The sequence below is a fragment of the Hoplias malabaricus genome, chromosome 18 (genome assembly GCF_029633855.1).
Source record: "Hoplias malabaricus isolate fHopMal1 chromosome 18, fHopMal1.hap1, whole genome shotgun sequence".
Taxonomy (NCBI): Eukaryota; Metazoa; Chordata; class Actinopteri; order Characiformes; family Erythrinidae; genus Hoplias; species Hoplias malabaricus.
The window spans coordinates 34,975,344-34,997,687 of record NC_089817.1 but is presented as its reverse complement, the minus strand read 5'-3'; the positions used below and the strand labels follow the sequence as shown (position 1 = coordinate 34,997,687).

The 22,344-nt window shown below is 48.8% G+C and overlaps 2 protein-coding genes across 6 annotated transcripts in view; both read left to right on the top strand.

Annotated features, from left to right (window-relative positions):
* ehbp1l1b (EH domain binding protein 1-like 1b) overlaps positions 1-8,238 on the top strand; it is a 31,504-nt gene extending 23,266 nt beyond the window's left edge. For 3 of the 5 annotated variants that reach the window (XM_066650689.1, XM_066650685.1, XM_066650687.1), the window contains 12 exons: positions 1-525; positions 889-1,081; positions 1,200-1,369; positions 2,386-2,434; positions 2,562-3,062; positions 3,440-3,479; positions 3,648-3,685; positions 3,922-4,042; positions 4,225-4,324; positions 4,609-4,682; positions 4,970-5,084; positions 7,009-8,238. The exon at positions 1-525 is cut by the window's left edge and continues 372 nt beyond it. In XM_066650689.1, coding sequence (XP_066506786.1) covers positions 1-525; positions 889-1,081; positions 1,200-1,369; positions 2,386-2,434; positions 2,562-3,062; positions 3,440-3,479; positions 3,648-3,685; positions 3,922-4,042; positions 4,225-4,324; positions 4,609-4,682; positions 4,970-5,084; positions 7,009-7,096 — 2,014 coding nt within the window. In that variant the 3' untranslated portion in view covers positions 7,097-8,238. The remainder of the gene's footprint in view (positions 526-888; positions 1,082-1,199; positions 1,370-2,385; positions 2,435-2,561; positions 3,063-3,439; positions 3,480-3,647; positions 3,686-3,921; positions 4,043-4,224; positions 4,325-4,608; positions 4,683-4,969; positions 5,085-7,008) is intronic. The other 2 variants (XM_066650686.1, XM_066650688.1) reach the window with 2 other exon arrangements.
* A 1,004-nt stretch (positions 8,239-9,242) lies between these two features.
* On the top strand, positions 9,243-22,160 carry frmd8 (FERM domain containing 8). The gene is made up of 11 exons (XM_066650823.1): positions 9,243-9,409; positions 10,217-10,298; positions 10,557-10,724; positions 13,978-14,079; positions 14,206-14,264; positions 14,358-14,524; positions 16,542-16,745; positions 18,518-18,641; positions 19,042-19,191; positions 19,512-19,761; positions 20,534-22,160. Exons 2-11 carry the CDS (start codon positions 10,217-10,219, stop codon positions 20,641-20,643), a joined length of 1,416 nt encoding a protein of 471 aa, XP_066506920.1. The 5' UTR covers positions 9,243-9,409; the 3' UTR covers positions 20,644-22,160.
* The last annotated feature ends 184 nt before the right edge of the window (positions 22,161-22,344 follow it).

Here is a 22,344-nt window from a genome sequence, read left to right as displayed (position 1 = left end):
GGTTTGTTTGAGAAGCTCTGCGGTGCCGGAGGAGCCTCCGGAACTTTCTAAAAAGACTGTTGACGTCTCAGAGGAGGAGATCCTGCTGGAGAAGATTCGACAAATGGCAGAAGACACCGAAGACGGCGAGGAGAGAAAAGGTCTTCCTCCAGTTCCAGTTCCAGTTCCTCGCACCAGGAGGCGCCTCGTTCCCTCTGAATCCGACTTCCATCTCCCCCCGACTCCACCCCTTCAGGGGAAGGCACGCGGCGCCCCATCATCTGTCCCAGAGGTGGAGATCTCGCTGGACGCTGGTGGAGACGTCAGTGAGAAGCAGTCGAGTAAAAGAACTGAGACGGTCTCCGAGGCTGCAGTGTCGCACGATCAGCGAGGGGCTGAGGTGTTGGAAAAAGGCCATGAACCAACAGAAGCTCCACCCACAGAACGCCCAGAGGAAACAGAACCCGGTTCTAAAGGCAAGGAGCCTGACCTAACGCTGAAAGGCGAGGAGGTTCCCACAGAGACGTCCTCGGCGGATGGAGATCTGTAAGTCTCAGGGAGAGTGTGGAAATCTCACTAACATCTCGCTGTCGTGTCTTTACCTAACCGCCCCGTCTTCGTCTACGTCCAGTGCTCGGAGCTGTCCATGTGAGAGTGTGTGATGCTGAGTGTATTTCTCAGGGGGCCCCCAGGGGGCATCGTGGGAAGAGATTTCCAGCTGAATCTCCATTGTTTCTGCATCTCCTTCATCTCAGAACACGATCAATGTCTCACAATGTCTCACTCACACTCTCTCTCATTCTCTCTCTCTCTCTCTCTCTCTCTCTCTCTCTCTCTCTCTCACTCTCTCTCACTCTCTCTCACTTTCTCTCTCTCTCTTTCTCTCTCTCACTCTCTCTCATGGTGTAGGTCCAGTTGGATTGGCCCTGGTTCTGAACACACTGAGGTTCTGTCTCCAGTGGAGAACACTGAGTTCCAGACAAACAGAAACGCAGAACCCAGAGATCTAGCTCCCCAGCGCAACAAGAAGAAACCCGTCCTGGAGCCAGAGAGTCTGACAGAGGAGTCTGGACCAGAACCAAAACCTGAATCAGAACCAGAGGTGAATTTAACTCTAAAATCAGCACTAAATAAATCCCTAGCTCTCAGCTAAATTCTCTCTCTCTCTCTCTCTCTCTCTCTCTCTCTCTCTCTCTCTCTCTCTCTCACCTATGTGTCAGGGTTCTTCGGTTCCGAGCCCGGTTCTGGTGAGCTCGTCCCAGTCTCTGTTGGAGTGGTGTAAGGAGGTGACTGAGGGATACCGGGGGGTGAAGATCACTAACTTCAGCACGTCCTGGAGGAACGGCCTGGGCTTCTGCGCGATTCTGCACCGCTTCCATCCAGAGAAGATGTGAGGAGCCTCTGCCCACAGGGGGCGCCACCGCCACACTCTCACATATCAGCAGTGATACATGTGGACACACACAGCTCTGCGGCTCATTAACTTCCATCTGTTCTCTCTCTTTCTCTCTGTTTCTTTCTCTCTGTGTCTCCCTGTGTCTATCTCTCTCTCTCTGTTTCTCTGTCTCCCTGTGTCTATCTGTCTCTCTTTCTCTCTCTCTCTGTCTCTCTCTGTCTCCCTGTGTCTGTCTCTCTCTCTCTCTCTCTCTCTCTGTCTCCGTGTGTCTGTCTGTCTCTCTTTCTCTCTCTCTCTGTCTCTCTCTGTCTCCCTGTGTCTGTCTCTCTTTCTCTCTCTCTCTCTCTCTGTCTCTCTCTGTCTCCCTGTGTCTATCTCTCTCTCTCTGTTTATCTCTCTCCCTGTGTCTATCTCTCCCTGTCTCCCTGTGTCTGTCTGTCTCTCTTTCTCTCTCTCTGTCTCTCTCTGTCTCCCTGTGTCTGTCTCTCTGTCTCTCTCTCTCTCTCTCTCTCTCTCTCTCTCTCTCTATCTGTCTCTCTCTGTCTCCCTGTGTCTGTCTGTCTCTCTTTCTCTCTGTGTCTCCCTGTGTCTATCTATCTCTCTTTTTCTCTGTTTCTCTGTCTCCCTGTGTCTGTCTGTCTCTCTCTCTTTCTCTCTCTCTCTGTCTCTCTCTGTCTCCCTGTGTCTGTCTGTCTCTCTTTCTCTCTCTCTCTGTCTCCCTGTGTCTGTCTCTCTCTCTATCTCTCTCTCTCTCTCTGTCTCCCTGTGTCTGTCTGTCTCTCTCTCTCTCTGTCTCCCTGTGTTTGTCTGTCTCTCTTTCTCTCTCTCTCTCTCTCTCTGTCTCTCTCTGTCACTTTGTATCTCCCTGTGTCCCGGTGTCTGTATCTCTCTGTCTCTTTCTCTCTGTCTCCCTGTGTCTGTCTCTCTCTCGCTCTCTCTGCCTCTTTCTTTCTTTCTTTCTTTCTTTCTTTCTTTCTCTCTCTCTGTCTCTCTTTGTCTGTTCTCCACAGAGACTTTGACTCACTGCAGCCTCACGACATCCAGCTCAACAACAAGAGGGTGAGGATTCTCCCTTTATTAATCATCAGTGATTTAATAACGCTGTAAATATGATAGTAATATTATGGTAATCACTCGTTAATGAGTTCATGGTGAACGTGTTATTAATGAGCACCGTGTTCCACAGGCATTTGATGAGTTCTCGTCTCTGGGAGTCTCTCGCCTCCTGGAGCCGTCAGACATGGTTCTGCCGTCGGTTCCGGATCGTCTGATCGTGATGACGTTCCTGAGTCAGATCCGGTCTCACTTCACGGGTCAGGAGCTCAGCGTTCTCCAGATCGAGCGGAACAGCAGCGAGTCCAGTTACGGCCTGGCCGCTGCCCCCGCTGTTCCGGACGTCCATGCCGCCGCCCGGTTCTGTGCCCAGAGGCTGCAGGCTGGAGCCTTATCAGGAGAACCAGGCAGAACCCACAGAGAACCTAACGGAGCACACACAGAACCAGACGGGGCTGACGCAGAACCCAGCGGGGCCCTGATCCCACCCCCCAGGGCCAAGCGCACGAACAGGGAGGCGGAGCAAAGGACTAATGAGCCAAGGCCAGAGGGGGCGGAGCAGAGGCCTGAGGGGGTGGGTCCGACACCCATGGCTCCGCCTCGGTCCAACGCCTCCCGACTGAACCTGGCTCAGGTGAGGGACACAGATCTGCTGAAAACACACCTTCACTCACTCACTCACTCATACATTCACCTCACCATCTCTGACCACAGAGCCTTCACTCACTCACTCATACATTCACTCACTCATACATTCACCTCACCATCACTGACCACAGAGCCTTCTCTCACTCACTCACTCACTCATACATTCACTCACTCATACATTCACCTCACCATCTCTGACCACAGAGCCTTCACTCACTCACTCATTCATTCACTCATACATTCACCTCACCATCACTGACCGCAGAGCCTTCACTCACTCACTCACTCACTCATACATTCACCTCACCATCTCTGTGTATGTTTGTGTTTATTTGTGTGTGTGTGTGTGTGTGTGTCTTGCAGGTGTGTAGAGGGGAGGAGACTGTCCCTGAATCTCCAACAGGTAAAATGTATAAAATATGTGACGTCAGATATGAATATTAATCAGGGGGAGGGGCATATCTCAGACAATGAAATTACTGTGCTCCGGGGGTGGGGAGGGGGTGCTGGGGGCTTATGGGGGACAGTTGATATTTTAAAAGTGAATGACGTGTGAATGTTGTGTTTACAGGAATCTCTGAGTCGAGGCCAGTGAGGGACGACAGTACGGTCAGTTACCCCCCCGCCCCTCGTCTCTCTCTCTGTCTCTCTCTTTCTCATATTTTCTTTCTTGTCACTAAATGGAGGCCGTACTTTTTCTCTCTCCTCTGTTGTGTTTCTGTTCTCTCTCTACACTCTGTTGTTTCTGTTTATCTCTGTGAATGTCTCCTGTTTGTTTGTTGTGTTTGTGTTGTTTATCTGTCTGTGTCGTGTGTGTGTGTGTGTGTGTGTGTGTGTGTGGTCAGTATCTGCAGGACGCTGGTCAGTATGTGGAGAGTGAAATTAAAGCTCTGGAAGCAGAACAGAGACACATCGACACCAGAGCAGCTGCAGTGGAGCGAAGACTCAGAACGCTCATGGAGACAGGTGAGAGACAGACAGATGATATACAGACAGGTGAGAGACAGACAGATGAAAGGCAGCCAGGTGAGAGACAGACAGATGAGAGACAGGATGAGAAACAGACAGTTGAGAAGTGTGTGTGGATTTTCACTGTGGTGTGTGTGTGTGTGTGTGTGTGTGTGTGTGTGTGTGTGTGTTCGTTGCAGGGGCTGATAAAGACGAGGAGGAGGAGCTGATCCAGGAGTGGTTTGTTCTGGTGAATAAGAAGAATGCTTTGATCCGGAGACAGGATCATCTCGAGCTACTGTAAGACTTTTTTTTTATTAAAATAACACAAGGGTTACATGTGGTTAAATCTCTGATGTCTCTCTGACGTCACTCTGACGTCTGTCTGACGTCTGTCTGACGTCTCTCTGACGTCTGTCTGATGTTTCTCTGACGTCTCTCTGGGGTCTCTCTGACGTCTCTCTGACGTCTCTCTGGTGTCTCTCTGGTGTCTCTCTGGTGTCTCTCTGGTGTCTCTCTGACGTCTCTCTGACGTCTCTCTGGTGTCTCTCTGATGTCTCTCTGATGTCTCTCTGACATTGCAGGCAGCAGGAGCAGGATCTGGAGCGGAGGTTTGAGCTTCTGACCAGAGAACTCAGAGCCATGATGGCAGTGGAAGGTTCATAAACACACGCACAACACACACACACACAAACACACACAAACAAACAAACACACACACACACACACAACACACACACACACACACACACACACACACACAACACACACAACACATATAACACATATAACACACACACAACATCGGGAAGACAGTGAGATCTCTAGAGAGCGGTGGAGCCAGAGAGCATCTTTAATATCTCTTGTCTTGCTGTGTGTGTGTGGGTATGTGTGCGTGTGTGTGTGTGTGTGGGTATGTGTGTGTGTGTGCGTGTGTGTGTGTAGACTGGATGAAGAGTGAGGGGCAGCAGGTGCGTGAGCAGTTGTTGCTGCAGGAGCTGGTGGCACTAGTGAACCAGAGAGACGAGCTGGTGAGGGACATGGACGCCAAGGAGAGAGGGTCAGTAACTCACACAGGCCTCTTTCACACAGGAACTCTTGTGATAACCGTGATGATGATGATAAAGGTGAAGGTGATGATGATGATGAAGGTGATGATGATGATGAAGGTGAAGGTGATGATGATGATGATGATGATGAAGGTGATGGTGAAGGTGATGATGATGATGATGAAGGTGATGATGATGAAGGTGATGATGAAGATGATGATGATGAAGGTGATGGTGAAGGTGATGATGATGATGATGGTGAAGGTGATGATGATGATGATGATGGTGAAGGTGATGACGATGATGATGATGAAGGTGAAGGTGATGATGATGAAGGTGATGATGATGATGAAGGTGAAGGTGATGATGATGATGAAGGTGATGGTGAAGGTGATGATGATGATGATGAAGGTGATGATGATGATGAAGGTGATGATGATGATGATGATGATGGTGAAGGTGATGACGATGGTGATGATGATGATGATGGTGAAGGTGATGATGATGAAGGTGATGGTGAAAATGATGATGATGATGAAGGTCATGGCGAAGGTGATGACGATGATGATGATGATGATGGTGAAGGTGATGATGATGATGATGATGGTGAAGGTGATGACGATGGTGATGATGATGATGATGGTGAAGGTGATGATGATGAAGGTGATGATGAAAATGATGATGATCATGAAGGTCATGGTGAAGGTGATGACGATGATGATGATGAAGGTGAAGGTGATGATGATGAAGGTGATGATGATGAAGGTGAAGGTGATGATGATGAAGGTGATGGTGAAGGTGATGATGATGATGAAGGTGATGGTGAAGGTGATGACGATGGTGATGATGGTGATGGTGAAGGTGATGATGATGATGATGAAGGTGATGATGATGATGAAGGTGATGATGGAGGTGATGATGATGATGAAGGTGATGATGATGATGATGATGATGATGATGATGTTGAAGGTGATGATGATGAAGGTGATGACGATGGTGATGATGATGATGATGAAGGTGATGATGATGATGAAGGTGATGATGGAGGTGATGATGATGATGAAGGTGAAGGTGATGATGATGAAGGTGATGATGATGATGATGAAGGTGATGATGATGATGATGAAGGTGATGATGATGATGAAGGTGATGATGGAGGTGATGATGATGATGAAGGTGATGATGATGATGATGATGATGATGTTGAAGGTGATGATGATGAAGGTGATGACGATGGTGATGATGATGATGATGAAGGTGATGATGATGATGAAGGTGATGATGGAGGTGATGATGATGATGAAGGTGATGATGATGATGATGAAGGTGATGATGATGAAGGTGATGATGATGATGATGAAGGTGATGATGATGAAGGTGAAGGTGATAATGATGAAGGTGATGGTGAAGTTGATGATGATGATGAAGGTGATGGTGAAGGTGATGATGATGAAGGTGAAGGTGATGATGATGAAGAAGGTGATGATGGAGGTGATGATGATGATGAAGGTGATGATGATGATGATGATGTTGAAGGTGATGATGGAGGTGATGATGATGATGAAGGTGAAGCTGATGATGAAGCTGATGATGAAGGTGATGATGATGATGAAGGTGATGATGAAGGTGATGATGATGATGATGAAGGTGATGAGGAAGGTGATGGTGAAGGTGATGATGAAGGTGATGATGATGATGAAGGTGATGATGAAGGTGAAGGTGATGATGGAGGTGATGATGATGATGAGGAAGGTGATGATGAAGGTGAAGGTGATGATGAAGGTGATGAAGAAGGTGATGATGATGATGATGATGGAGGTGATGATGATGATGAAGGTGATGAGGAAGGTGAAGGTGATGATGAAGGTGATGATGATGATGATGAAGAAGGTGATGATGATGATGAAGGTGATGATGATGATGGTGTTGTTGCAGGGCTCTGGAGGAAGATGCTCGTTTGGAGCGAGGGCTGGAGCTTCGTCGGCGGAAATTCAGCAACAAAGACAAGTGTGTGTTACAGTAACCCGCCGCCGCAGTGCATCCTGGGATACATCACCCAAACGTGCCTCGTCACCCTCGTCACCAGGAGATTGTTCTCAGTCACACTTTAGAACTTTAGAACCAGTTAAAAACCCACTGGTTCCGTTTTTGTCTGAAAATATGTTTGTGTTCGTGTAAAAGCAGCAGGACCCGGTTCCGATGGGGAAAGGGCTTCAAAGAAGAACGGTTCCGATGAAGGGTGTGTTCCGATGGAGAACGGGTTCCACTGGAGAATGGGTTCTGTGTGTTTTTACTGGTTCTGTTTATATATCTTTATTAATGCTCTGATAACGGTTCTGTGCCTTAAAGTTAGACTCTATTTAATTGGTTTGTGTTAAAGTTATTTATGAGAGTGTTTTATAGATTTATCTGAAGGAGGTGTTTGTACTGTATTCTCTGAGCTCAGAGTTCACAGAGAGCGGGGGGTTAAAGCTGCAGTGGGTGATTTTCCAGAGACCAGTGTGTGCCCGGTTTTTATAAAAATTATTTTAAATAAACCCTGAAGAGCCCAGCCCCCTACATCCAGCCCTCCTCCCAAAGCCACGCCCCTAAACACTAACCTGAGAAAACCCCACAGCGACGTTCCCACCTTTGCTCCGCCCATGTGTTGGGGGCGGGGTCAGAGCAGCTCTGAGGGTGATGTAGTTCACTAACAGGTGAACCGTCCAATCATCAGGGAGGAGCCGGTGGAGGTGTTTGTAGTAAACACTGTCGTGTGTTAAGATTATTCCAAAACGTATAAGAAACTGTTTTTAAAATAAATCACCGACTGCAGTTTAATGTGACAGTGCTGCCCCCTGCTGGACTCTGTGGGGAATCCCAGCAGTTTTCCAGAATTCCCTGTAAACACGATGGAGAGTGTCCCAGACAACCTTTCACAATCAGAGCAGTGGACAGTGGAGGTGAATGGAGCCAGACGTCCTCCTCTAAAAGCCCCTCACAGAAAGTGAGGACAGTAGACGGTGGGGGACAGTGGACAGTGGAGGTGAATGGAAGCAGAGGGGGCCAGGTCCACACTCTGGAACTGTGGGGAATCTTGGTGAAGTGCTGGGATTCCTGTTTCTAAACGTGGTACTGTTTTCTCTGATTTAGCGACTGACAGTGTTTTATTAAATAAAGTGTGAAGCTGTGTGAACTGTTGTCTGTTTATGTTCCTCTATTTGAGCGCAGAACCCAGCCTAGAACATTAGTAAAGAGCTAAAGAGACGCTTCTGCGCTGGTGTAGTGCATGCTGGGTAACGTACTGAGAGAATAGTGATCATTGATAAATGACATTATCCGTCTGTTTAGAATGTAACACTGCTTTTAGAAAAAGACACTGTGTAGAACGTGAACGGAACGACAGGAGCTTTGAGGAACCTCTGACCTACCAGACCATGAGGCCAGAGGGGAGCCTCAGGAACATCACCTCAGGGTCAGAGTCACGGATAAAACCTCACTGAGCTCTGGACCTGACCTTGGAACCAACTGAAGGAGCATCCAGGGCGTTCACAGAAAAACACCATGCTGTGAACAACACAACCCTCAAATGTGGGGTAAATTTGCCCTAAAACATTTTAAAACATTGACTTAGGAGCTACATTTAAAGTTCGAGATCTAATTATTTTTCTGCAGTGAATAAATGCTGCAGTTCCTGCGCTCAGCCACCAGGTGGCAGCAAAAGATGTGTTTTAAGCCGCATGACGTCACTGGTCCCAGTCCAAGTTTCCTACTGCGAGTGACTGAATTGGAGTTTATTTAAAGATGTGGAAACTATTTGTGATCGGAGTCTAATCTCTGTAAACAACAGCAGCGCCTCAAAACAGATCCGTTACCCCCTCCATCTCTCTGTCCCTTCTCTTTTTCTTTCTGACCTTTTATTTATTCTTTATATTTCCTTCTCTCCAAATGTATTCACTTTCAGTCTTTCACCTGTTTCTTCTTTTCTTCATTTACATTGTCTCTGTCTTTTCCACGTTTAATCTCCTGTTAACCGCAAGATTTTCTTCTTCCTTTCTTTCTTTTTCTTTATTGTTTGATCCCTCTTTCTCTCTGTAGCTCTATCACAGTGCGCTCTTCTCCTGAGTGACCGACAGGGTGCGCTAAGCCAGAGGGCGCGGCGCTGCAGTTCTGTCTCCTGCCGCTTGACGGCACTGCGCCCAACGCTCAAACAGCGCCGCTGCCTCAGAGAAACATCTCTCTCCTGAAAATATTGATGATTTAAAGTGTTTATGATCACAAATATTGATATTTAAGGCTCCGTCTCGCGACTCTTAGTGACCGGAAAGTGGGGAGCGCCGACTGTGGATCGATAAAGGTGAGTTTGAGTGGTTTATTTGCGGCGAGGCTAAAGCTAAGACATGGAATTAGAGATTTTTAAACAGAAAAGCGCAATTAAAACTGATCATCTATAGGTTTTATTAATTATTTTAAACTTTCAGATCAAAATGAATGTAGTCATGAATTACTGATTAAGATTAAAGAAGGAAATCCGCGATAATAAGCTGAAGATGGCTTATTTTGTAGAACTCTGTCGTTCCACCTTAAACGCTGGAGCTGTTACACTGTGGCGCCGGAGGCAGCTAAAGTAACTGCTGCAACTTTTAAGGTGGAACGGAACATTCCAGATAGAAGCAGAACGTAGGTTGGTTGTTTATGACGCTGTTTATTTGTTAGTTGTTGTTTATTTACTTGTTTCTGATGAAGCACAGAGACCCAAATTCAGACCCGTTAATTCTGATTAATAAACATTTATAATAATTCATCTCAAAGGTTCTAGCTGTGGTTGTGATTTTATTCCCGAAATGTTTACAGCTGAAATTTTTAAACCCTAATATTCCTCTGTCAGTTTTTTTGTGTGCTGCTGCCATCTGGAACCACGGGAGCCAACGAGCCGTTCAGATTTAACTCCCTTTCTGACGTCAGTTATATTGGCACCTCCCCCTCATCTGAATAGCTCCAATCACAGTGCAGCTCTGCTTTCTTATGACAGCGAGAAATAGAAATAAGAGAGCCGAGCGAAACCGGTGAAAACTCGAGAGGAGAAATGAGACAACTGAGCAGAACCGGTTTAAGGCGGTGTGTTTTAAGGTGGCGTGTTTTAAGGTGGTCTGTTATTTTCCAGATGGATGGTGATGAGAGTGAGTTTTCAGATGCAGGACTGTCTCACTCTCACCGTGGAAGTGTTGCCTCATCTCTCTCTCGCGGTCAGTGATACACACACTAACACACACCGCAGCAGTCTACTTCACACTGTAATACACACTCATCTCTTACTGGTGTTGGGTTGTTACTTGAGCAGGGAACTGAACCCTAACTCTAATTTATTTGCAGATTTATTGTGATTTAAATCTCTATCTCTCTTTTCTTTCTCTCTCACACTCTCTCTGTTTTCTCTCTTTCTCTTTGTTTTCTCCCTCTCTCTCTCTCCCTCTGTTTTCTCTCTCTCTGTTCTCTCTCACCAGTCCAGGATGTGTTGGTGTACCTGGTGAGTGACGGTGTGGTGCAGCTGAGTGTGGAGGGTGTGGTGAGTGTGTGTGTCCAGGACTTGTGTCGGCTGGTACGTCACGCTCTGGAGGTTCCGGACTCGGATCAGGACGCCTTCGCATTCTGGCTCTGCTCCCCTCTGCTCGGTAATAACCTCCTTATTACACTCTTCACAACTTTAATATGCACTCTCTAGTGAGATACATTAGTTAGACCGATTAGTTCTCAAAGATAGAACACAGTTCCACTGTTCCACACACCAGAGGAACCCCATCGCTCCAGAGAACACAGTTCCACTGTTCCACACACCAGAGGAACTCCATCACTCCAGAGAACACAGTTCCACTGTTCCACACACCAGAGGAACTCCATCACTCCAGAGAACACAGTTCCACTGTTCCACACACCAGAGGAACCCCATCTCTCCAGAGAACACAGTTCCACTGTTCCACACACCAGAGGAACCCCATCTCTCCAGAGAACACAGTTCCACTGTTCCACACACCAGAGGAACTCCATCACTCCAGAGAACACAGTTCCACTGTTCCACACACCAGAGGAACCCCATCTCTCCAGAGAACACAGTTCCACTGTTCCACACACCAGAGGAACCCCATCTCTCCAGAGAACACAGTTCCACTGTTCCACACACCAGAGGAACTCCATCACTCCAGAGAACACAGTTCCACTGTTCCACACACCAGAGGAACCCCATCACTCCAGAGAACACAGTTCCACTGTTCCACACACCAGAGGAACCCCATTGCTCCAGAGAACACAGTTCCACTGTTCCACACACCAGAGGAACCCCATTGCTCCAGAGAACACAGTTCCACTGTTCCACACACCAGAGGAACCCCATCTCTCCAGAGAACACAGTTCCACTGTTCCACACACCAGAGGAACCCCATCACTCCAGAGAACACAGTTCCACTGTTCCACACACCAGAGGAACCCCATCACTCCAGAGAACACAGTTCCACTGTTCCACACACCAGAGGAACCCCATCGCTCCAGAGAACACAGTTCCACTGTTCCACACACCAGAGGAACCCCAGCAGTCCAGAGAACACAGTTCCACTGTTCCACACACCAGAGGAACCCCATCACTCCAGAGAACACAGTTCCACTGTTCCACACACCAGAGGAACCCCATCGCTCCAGAGAACACAGTTCCACTGTTCCACACACCAGAGGAACCCCAGCAGTCCAGAGAACACAGTTCCACTGTTCCACACACCAGAGGAACCCCATCACTCCAGAGAACACAGTTCCACTGTTCCACACACCAGAGGAACCCCATCGCTCCAGAGAACACAGTTCCACTGTTCCACACACCAGAGGAACCCCATCGCTCCAGAGAACACAGTTCCACTGTTCCAGACACCAGAGGAACCCCATCGCTCCAGAGAACAGAGTTCCACTGTTCCACACACCAGCGGAACCCCATCGCTCCAGAGAACACAGTTCCACTGTTCCACACACCAGAGGAACCCCATCGCTCCAGAGAACACAGTTCCACTGTTCCAGACACCAGAGGAACCCCATCGCTCCAGAGAACAGAGTTCCACTGTTCCACACACCAGCGGAACCCCATCGCTCCAGAGAACACAGTTCCACTGTTCCACACGCCAGAGGAACCCCATCGCTCCAGAGAACACAGTTCCACTGTTCCACACACCAGAGGAACCCCATCACTCCAGAGAACACAGTTCCACTGTTCCACACACCAGAGGAACCCCATTGCTCCAGAGAACACAGTTCCACTGTTCCACACACCAGAGGAACCCCATTGCTCCAGAGAACACAGTTCCACTGTTCCACACACCAGAGGAACCCCATCACTCCAGAGAACACAGTTCCACTGTTCCACACACCAGAGGAACCCCATCACTCCAGAGAACACAGTTCCACTGTTCCACACACCAGAGGAACCCCATCGCTCCAGAGAACACAGTTCCACTGTTCCACACACCAGAGGAACCCCAGCAGTCCAGAGAACACAGTTCCACTGTTCCACACACCAGAGGAACCCCATCACTCCAGAGAACACAGTTCCACTGTTCCACACACCAGAGGAACCCCATCACTCCAGAGAACACAGTTCCACTGTTCCACACACCAGAGGAACTCCATCACTCCAGAGAACACAGTTCCACTGTTCCACACACCAGAGGAACTCCATCACTCCAGAGAACACAGTTCCTCTGTTCCACACACCAGAGGAACCCCATCACTCCAGAGAACACAGTTCCACTGTTCCACACACCAGAGGAACCCCATCACTCCAGAGAACACAGTTCCACTGTTCCACACACCAGAGGAACTCCATCGCTCCAGAGAACACAGTTCCACTGTTCCACACACCAGAGGAACCCCATCGCTCCAGAGAACACAGTTCCACTGTTCCACACACCAGAGGAACCCCATCACTCCAGAGAACACAGTTCCACTGTTCCACACACCAGAGGAACCCCATCACTCCAGAGAACACAGTTTCACTGTTCCACACACCAGAGGAACCCCATCACTCCAGAGAACACAGTTTCACTGTTCCACACACCAGAGGAACCCCATCACTCCAGAGAACACAGTTCCACTGTTCCACACACCAGAGGAACCCCATCACTCCAGAGAACACAGTTCCACTGTTCCACACACCAGAGGAACCCCAGCAGTCCAGAGAACACAGTTCCACTGTTCCACACACCAGAGGAACCCCATCACTCCAGAGAACACAGTTCCACTGTTCCACACACCAGAGGAACCCCATCACTCCAGAGAACACAGTTCCACTGTTCCACACACCAGAGGAACCCCATCACTCCAGAGAACACAGTTCCACTGTTCCACACACCAGAGGAACCCCATCACTCCAGAGAACACAGTTCCACTGTTCCACACACCAGAGGAACTCCATCGCTCCAGAGAACACAGTTCCACTGTTCCACACACCAGAGGAACCCCATCACTCCAGAGAACACAGTTCCACTGTTCCACACACCAGAGGAACCCCATCACTCCAGAGAACACAGTTCCACTGTTCCACACACCAGAGGAACTCCATCGCTCCAGAGAACACAGCTCCACTGTTCCACACACCAGAGGAACCCCATCACTCCAGAGAACACAGTTCCACTGTTCCACACACCAGAGGAACCCCATCACTCCAGAGAACACAGTTCCACTGTTCCACACACCAGAGGAACACCATCACTCCGGAGAACACAGTTCCACTGTTCCACACTTTATCCCTGATCAGCTCCAATCTTTCTCTCTTATTTTTTTCACTGATTTATTTTAGAGTGTAGAAGTATTCTGAAAACGTTTCTACAGCAGTGTGTTTCTGTCGTGTAATTTTACTCTCTGTCTCTCTCTCTCTCTCTCTCTCTCTCTCAGAGCTGCAGCTGAAGCCGAAACACCAGCCGTACAAACTCTGTCGTCAGTGGCAGGATCTGCTTTACCGCTTCACCACTGCCTCCACAGAGGACATCTCTCTGGGTGCGTGTGTGTGTGTTGATGGTCTGTCTAAATTTCGTGAAGTGTTACAATTTTGGGGTCTGCAGTACACACACACACTCACAGAGTTCCAGAGTGTGTATTAATCTGTGGTTATGTGTTCTCCAGACGAGCCGTGTCTGCAGTTTAGGAGGAACGTGTTTTACCCCAAGACTAAAGAGCTGCAGGTGGAGAATTGTTGATAAAACAGTTCTATATGATAACGACTGGCACACACACTCCTGACCCTGTGTGTGTGTGTGTGTGTGTGTGTTGGACAGGTGGAGGATGAGGGGGTGTTAAAGTTACTGTATGAAGAAGCTCGACAGAATGTTCTGGAAGGCCGTTATCCGTGTGACCCGGAGCACTGGGTCCGACTCGGAGCGCTCAACTGCGCCATAGACTTCGGCCCGGAACTGGACGACCCCACGCTCCTCACAGACATTAGGTACCGCCCACACACACCCCGCCCACCGTCAGCTACGTTAGATACACCCCGCCCACCGTCAGCTACGTCACACACACCCCGCCCACCGTCAGCTACGTCACACACACCACGGCCACCGTCAGCTACGTCACACACACCCCGCCCACCGTCAGCTACGTCACACACACCCCGCCCACCGTCAGCTACATTAGATACACCCCGCCCACCGTCAGCTACGTCACACACACACCGCCCACCGTCAGCTACGTCACACACACCCCGCCCACCGTCAGCTACGTTACATACACACCGCCCACCGTCAGCTACGTCTCACACACACCCCGCCCACCGTCAGCTACGTTACATACACACCGCCCACCGTCAGCTACGTCTCACACACACCCCGCCCACCGTCAGCTACGTTACATACACCCCGCCCACTGTCAGCTACGTTACATACACACCGCCCACCGTCAGCTACGTTACATACACACCGCCCACCGTCAGCTACGTTACATACACCCCGCCCACCGTCAGCTACGTCACACACCCCGCCCACCGTCAGCTACGTCACACACACCCCGCCCACCGTCAGTTACGTCACACACACCCCGCCCACCGTCAGTTACGTCACACACACCCCGCCCACCGTCAGTTACGTCACACACACCCCGCCCACCGTCAGCTACGTTACACACACCCCGCCCACCGTCAGCTACGTTACACACACCCCGCCCACCGTCAGCTACGTTACACACACCCCGCCCACCGTCAGCTACATTACACACACCCCGCCCACCGTCAGCTACTTTACACACACCCCGCCCACCGTCAGCTACCTCACACACCTCGCCCACCGTCAGCTACGTCACACACACCTCGCCCACCGTCAGCTACGTCACACACACCCCGCCCACCGTCAGCTACGTCACACACACCCCGCCCACCGTCAGCTACGTCACACACACCCCGCCCACCGTCAGCTACGTCACACACACTCCGCCCACCGTCAGCTACGTCACACACACCCCGCCCACCGTCAGCTACGTCACACACACCCCGCCCACTGTCAGCTACGTTACATACACACCGCCCACCTCAGCTACGTTACATACACACCGCCCACCGTCAGCTACGTTACATACACACCGCCCACCGTCAGCTACGTCACATACACACCGCCCACCGTCAGCTACGTCACACACACCCCGCCCACCGTCAGCTACGTTACATACACCCCGCCCACCGTCAGCTACGTCACACACCCCGCCCACCGTCAGCTACGTCACACACACCCCGCCCACCGTCAGTTACGTCACACACACCCCGCCCACCGTCAGTTACGTCACACACACCCCGCCCACCGTCAGCTACGTTACACACACCCCGCCCACCGTCAGCTACGTTACACACACCCCGCCCACCGTCAGCTACTTTACACACACCCCGCCCACCGTCAGCTACTTTTCACACACCTCGCCCACCGTCAGCTACGTCACACACACCTCGCCCACCGTCAGCTACGTCACACACACCCCGCCCACCTCAGCTACGTCACAAACACCCCGCCCACCGTCAGCTACGTCACACACACCCCGCCCACCGTCAGCTACGTCACACACACCCCGCCCACCGTCAGCTACGTCACACACACTCCGCCCACCGTCAGCTACGTCACACACACCCCGCCCACCGTCTGCTACGTCACACACACCTTGCCCACCGTCAGCTACGTCACACACACCCCGCCCACCGTCAGCTACGTCACACACACCCCGCCCACCGTCAGCTACGTCACACACACCCCGCCCACCGTCAGCTACGTCACACACACCCCGCCCACCGTCAGCTACGTCACACACACCCCGCCCACTGTCAGCTACGTTACACACACCCTGCCCACCGTCAGCTACGTTACACACACCCTGCCCCCCTAGTTTTGTTCTTCGGTTCTTTAATAATTTAGTGAGTTTTTCATTGTGTGTTTGTTAAAGTAAGTTTCAGTGTTTTCTTCTGTGTGTGTGTGTGTGTTTCCCAGACAGAAGAAGCTGTCTTCATTTCTCCCAGCTCACGTGGTGCTGGGTTCTGGAGGGTTTTTCTCGAGTTTGCGAGCGAGAGGGAGCCGTAACACTGAGCTGGAACAGAGATTACTGATGGAGTATCGCTCTTTCCGTGGCCCCCAGTCGCCCACAGCATTGTACAGACAATATCTCCATACCTGCCATTCACTGCCTTACTATGGGTAAATGCACACACACACACACACACACAGGGCAGTAAACACCTGCACAAACACACCTGCTCAAACAGGGCAGCAAACACCTGCGCAAACACACCTGTTCAAATAGGGCAGTAAACAACGACTCAAGCATATCTGCTCAAACAGGGCAGTAAACCCCTGCTCAAACACATCTGGTCAAACAGGGCAGTAAACACCTGCTCAAACACACCTACTCAAACAGGGCGGTAAACACCTGCTCAAACACACCTACTCAAACAGGGCGGTAAACACCTGCTCAAACACACCTACTCAAACAGGGCGGTAAACACCTGCTCAAACACACCTACTCAAACAGGGCGGTAAACACCTGCTCAAACACACCTACTCAAACAGGGCGGTAAACACCTGCTCAAACACACCTACTCAAACAGGGCGGTAAACACCTGCTCAAACACACCTGCTCAAACAGGGCGGTAAACACCTTCTCAAACACACCTGCCCAAACAAGGCAGTAAACACCTGCTCAAACAGGGCGGTAAACACCTGCTCAAACACACCTACTCAAACAGGGCGGTAAACACCTGCTCAAACACACCTACTCAAACAGGGCAGTAAACACCTGCTCAAACACTCCTGCTCAAACAGGGCGGTAAACACCTGCTCAAACACACCTGCCCAAACAAGGCAGTAAACACCTGCTCAAACACACCTACTCAAACAGGGCGGTAAACACCTGCTCAAACACACCTGCCCAAACAAGGCAGTAAACACCTGCTCAAACAGGGCGGTAAACACCTGCTCAAACAGGGCGGTAAACACCTGCTCAAACAGGGCGGTAAACACCTGCTCAAACAGGGCAGTAAACACCTGCTCAAACAGGGCGGTAAACACCTGCTCAAACAGGGCGGTAAACACCTGCTCAAACAGGGCGGTAAACACCTGCTCAAACAGGGCAGTAAACACCTGCTCAAACAGGGCAGTAAACACCTGCTCAAACAGGGCAGTAAACACCTGCTCAAACAGGGCGGTAAACACCTGCTCAAACACACCTACTCAAACAGGGCAGTAAACACCTGCTCAAACACACCTACTCAAACAGGGCAGTAAACACCTGCTCAAACACACCTGCCCAAACAAGGCAGTAAAAACCTGCTCAAACAGGGCGGTAAACACCTGCTCAAACAGGGCAGTAAACACCTGCTCAAACAGGGCAGTAAACACCTGCTCAAACAGGGCAGTAAACACCTGCTCAAACAAGGCAGTAAACACCTGCTCAAACAGGGCGGTAAACACCTTCTCAAACACACCTGCCCAAACAAGGCAGTAAACACCTGCTCAAACAGGGCGGTAAACACCTGCTCAAACAGGGCGGTAAACACCTGCTCAAACAGGGCAGTAAACACCTGCTCAAACAGGGCAGTAAACACCTGCTCAAACAGGGCAGTAAACACCTGCTTAAACACACCTGCCCAAACAAGGCAGTAAACACCTGCTCAAACAGGGCAGTAAACACCGGCTCAAACAGGGCAGTAAACACCTGCTCAAACACACCTGCCCAAACAAGGCAGTAAACACCTGCTCAAACACACCTACTCAAACAAGGCAGTAAACACCGGCTCAAACAGGGCAGTAAACACCGGCTCAAACAGGGCAGTAAACACCTGCTCAAACAGGGCAGTAAACACCTGCTCAAACATTTAAATTTTGTTTCCTGTGACAAATTATGACTTGTGAACTGGAAAAGTAGATAAAAGAGTAAAATGACCTGTGTGTGTGTGTGTGTGTGTGTGTAGGTGTGCGTTCTTTGTTGGGGACATAGATAAACCATCTCAGGGTCTGCTTCACCGTGGGGGGAGGAAGAGTGTCACTGTGGCCATCAGTCTGGAGGGAGTTTATGTCATGGACAACAAGGAAAAGGTCTCTCTCTCTCTCTCACACACACACACACACACTCCATATCACTCTGATTCCCTGCATCTCCAGTCTCTCTCTGTACACACTGTAATCGTAGTGAGGGTGCTGTGCTGTGTTTACACTCCACCGACACCGAGATTTATTCATGCATCTGAATAAACTTCTTTTTTCGCTGAAGATCAGCAGAATGCTCTGCTGACTGTGTTTTAAAGCTGAAGCTCCCTGCTGACCTCCTAACCGTGCTCTTTACGATCTGATCTGTTGGAGAGGGGCCTGGAGACAGAGGAGAGAGGGTGCTGGCTGTGTGCTGTTTTTTAAAAAGCCTACAGACGTGTATTTATCAGTGTTTTCATTAGATGTGCTGTAGACGGTCCTGATGATCCCTGTGTGTTTTATTTTTCAGCACGTTCTGCTTGGTCTGAAGTTCAGTGAACTCTCCTGGGATCATTCGTACCCTGAAACAGAGGGAGACTCCCACATCCTGTGGCTGGAGTTTGACGGAGAAGAGGACGGCACACCTGTCAACAAATTACTGAAGATTTACTCCAAACAGGTACTGAATACCGTGATTAGGATTGATTGATTGATTCTGTTAATGATGGACCTACCTGCCTTTATTATAGTTCAGCTATACATATTTTATTAATATATTACTGATCAACACTCACTCTGAGCGATGGTAATACACTACAGGAAGTGTAGGGGGCAGTAACAGGAAAACACTTGGTGCCTGTCTACAACAGTAGCTCAGAGAAGAAGGATTAAAATAATCAGCTGTTATTAACTGTGCTTCTGCTGCTCTTTTTTGTTTGTGTTTGTGTCGTTGCCATTGTTTTTTTTTGTGCTATTGTTGATGATGTTTGTTGTGTCCAGGCCGAGCTGATGAGTGGACTGATCGAGTTCTGTGTGGAGCTCCGCTCAGTAGGGGACGCTGCAGCAGCAACAGGGACAGATGGTGATGCAGCTGTTTCTCACAAACCTGGCCTAAACTCACCTGAGGGGGACACACCTGGGGTGAACGCACCTGTTGGCCAGGTGAGGGGGCGTGGCCAGCTGCGCAGACAGAGCAGTGTGATGTGCAGCCGCGTGCACACACTCAATACCATCAGCTACGTCGACGATGGTGAGTTTATATAGTTGCTTCATATGGACTGACTGTAGGGGGCGCTGTTGTGTCCCAAATTACATCTTCTAATGAAGGGGCTTTCAAACTTTTCTTTTTCAAGCCCATGACCCCCAGTGTATTACCTGAGTTTAATGTAGTTTCAGTGGATTATGTCCTTTACTGAGGTCTTTGGAGATAGCTGTAAATGTACAGTTCCACCTTAAATAATAAAGAACATTTAAGGTGGAACTGTAGTGTGAACAGAACTCTGCAGAATGAGAATCTGAGCTGAGCTCCATGTCACAGAAGAGTGAGGAGAGGGGGGTAATCTCTGATTGTGGAACTCTTCTGAAGGAGAATGAGGCTCTAAATGTAACTAAAGTCCAGCAGCTCCTCTGATATCACTGCAGACTGGTGCAGAGCTGCTACAGAGCGGCGCTAGTCGCCTGGGAATGAAGCGCTGCTCTGTTTTATTTGTGTTCTGATGAAGTATCAGGGTGTTGAAGGGTCGTCTCGTGTCGTAGGGGGAGATTTAACCACTGCGCCCTCTAACTCAGCTCCTCCAATGGTCGTGATTTAAGGTTTGCAAAACCCTGCTCTAATGTGCCCTGAAACGCAGAGCACAAACACTCAGCTTGACTGAGCCATGAGACTGCAGCGCTGACCTGGGAGGGTGTGGAGGCGTTGCCAGGAAATTCCTGTGGTGTCTCTCGTTGTTGCTGTTGTCCCAGGTGGTTGCTAGTGTTGATAATTGTGTGTGTGGGGTGTTCTGTACTTACTGTGTTTTCAGGTAAAGAGATAAAACGTTTGAAGCCAAAGAGAGCTGCCTCCTTCTTCACCCGCCAAGCTCCGCCCACTTACTCCACAGTCCAGGTGACGGAGAGTTTGGAGCAGGGCTGAACTCTGCACCTCCCCCTGCTGCTCCAAGACCAAAACTACACCTTATCACCTCAGATCCGCATCAGGAGCTGAGACACAGACTGGACCAAGATCATTACACACACGAGTTGAACCACTGTATATGGATTATTATTATTATTATTATTATTATCATCATGTACTTTATAATGTGGACGTCACTAGTTTCAGTTATAGCTCTCTTCTCTTGAATGAGTTGTGGCTGTTTAAAAGCAGAAGTGAAAACGGCTGAAAGGGAAATAGAGGGAGTTTAGATCATCGTTTCTCTGCAGAACACAAATCTATGCAAAACCCACAAACCAAACGATCAGAGCGTAGCAGATCTCTGAAGAGTGCTTTGAATGTTCAGTTCTGTAAAGTTTATGCACAGAATCAACCAGTGCCTCTAACTTTTGCTGCTGACGTACAGAACCTTCTACGGTGGCCCAGAGAATCAAAACACAGCAGCACTAATGAAGCGATCACAATAACACCCCATCCTCCAGCCCAGCAGCATTAAGGGACACTGTTGTGTTGTTTTCTGTTCTTTTACGTAAATGATGTTCTTTAATGGTTTTGAGCTCTTGTTTCTTTCAAAACATTGTTTTTTTGAATTTCTGGGCCACCGTACTCTCACCATTAAAGTGACCTGCTGAAAAGTACCAACAGACGACCAATCACCTGCTGAAAGTCAGAGCTCCTTCATCTCCCTGAATGTGGTCTTCAGCGTTTAATATCGGAGAAAAGCTGAGGGCCCTGGCGCTTTCCAGTGAGACACTGAACATCTGCTGCAGTTTAATCACCGTCTGAATGTGCATCACTGCGTAAAACATCACACACACACACACCTGCAACGGTGAATTAGGCCTTTTCTTACGAAGCTGAAATCCCGGCACCAGAATAGATCTGCTCCACCATTTAAATTGGAACCGAAATATCCCTTAATCCAGCGTCATTCTTTTCTGTTTTTATTAAATAACAGATGCTTTATAATGTAAAGGACCTGTTTATTTCAGGAGAATCATCTAAATATTTAGCGTCTGCTCCTGGTCTTTGTTACAGTCCCAGACTCGCTCTGCTGTTGATGGATGTTGTGTTTATAATTGAAATCTTTAACATGTATCTGAGTGAACGCTGATCAAGACCAATATAAGTGCCTTTTTATATTCACTTTTTTTGGGATGTGTGTTTTGTATCTATTTAAAAGCCTGCGTTGTTTTCCACTTTGTTTAAACACAGTGGCGGATGTCGGAATGAGAATTTTAAAGCTGTGTAAACTGAGTTTCTGAAAGATGTCGTGATTGTCCTTTTCCTTTTGTTCAAATGAAGAACCTGGACATTTTTGTGTGACGTTTTCATATTTGTGCACTACCAGATCTTACTGACTGTAACATGGACTAAAATTACTTTATGCATCACCACTTTTTATTCACACTTTGTACTAATTCCCTGGTGTAACTATCAGTACGTAGCATTGTTTCATGGATTTTTATGTGAATATTTAAATAAATTTACAACTTACTACATCTATATTAAAGCTTGTTATGTTTATTTTGTATTTATTTTAAATTCATCTTGAATTATTTTTTATATATTTTTAATATTTGTTTCTGTTCCTAAATAAGCAAAGGTACAAGAAAAGATTTGGACTCTTATGGTAATAAAATATATATTATTTTTTTTAACAACTTATTAAATATTGTT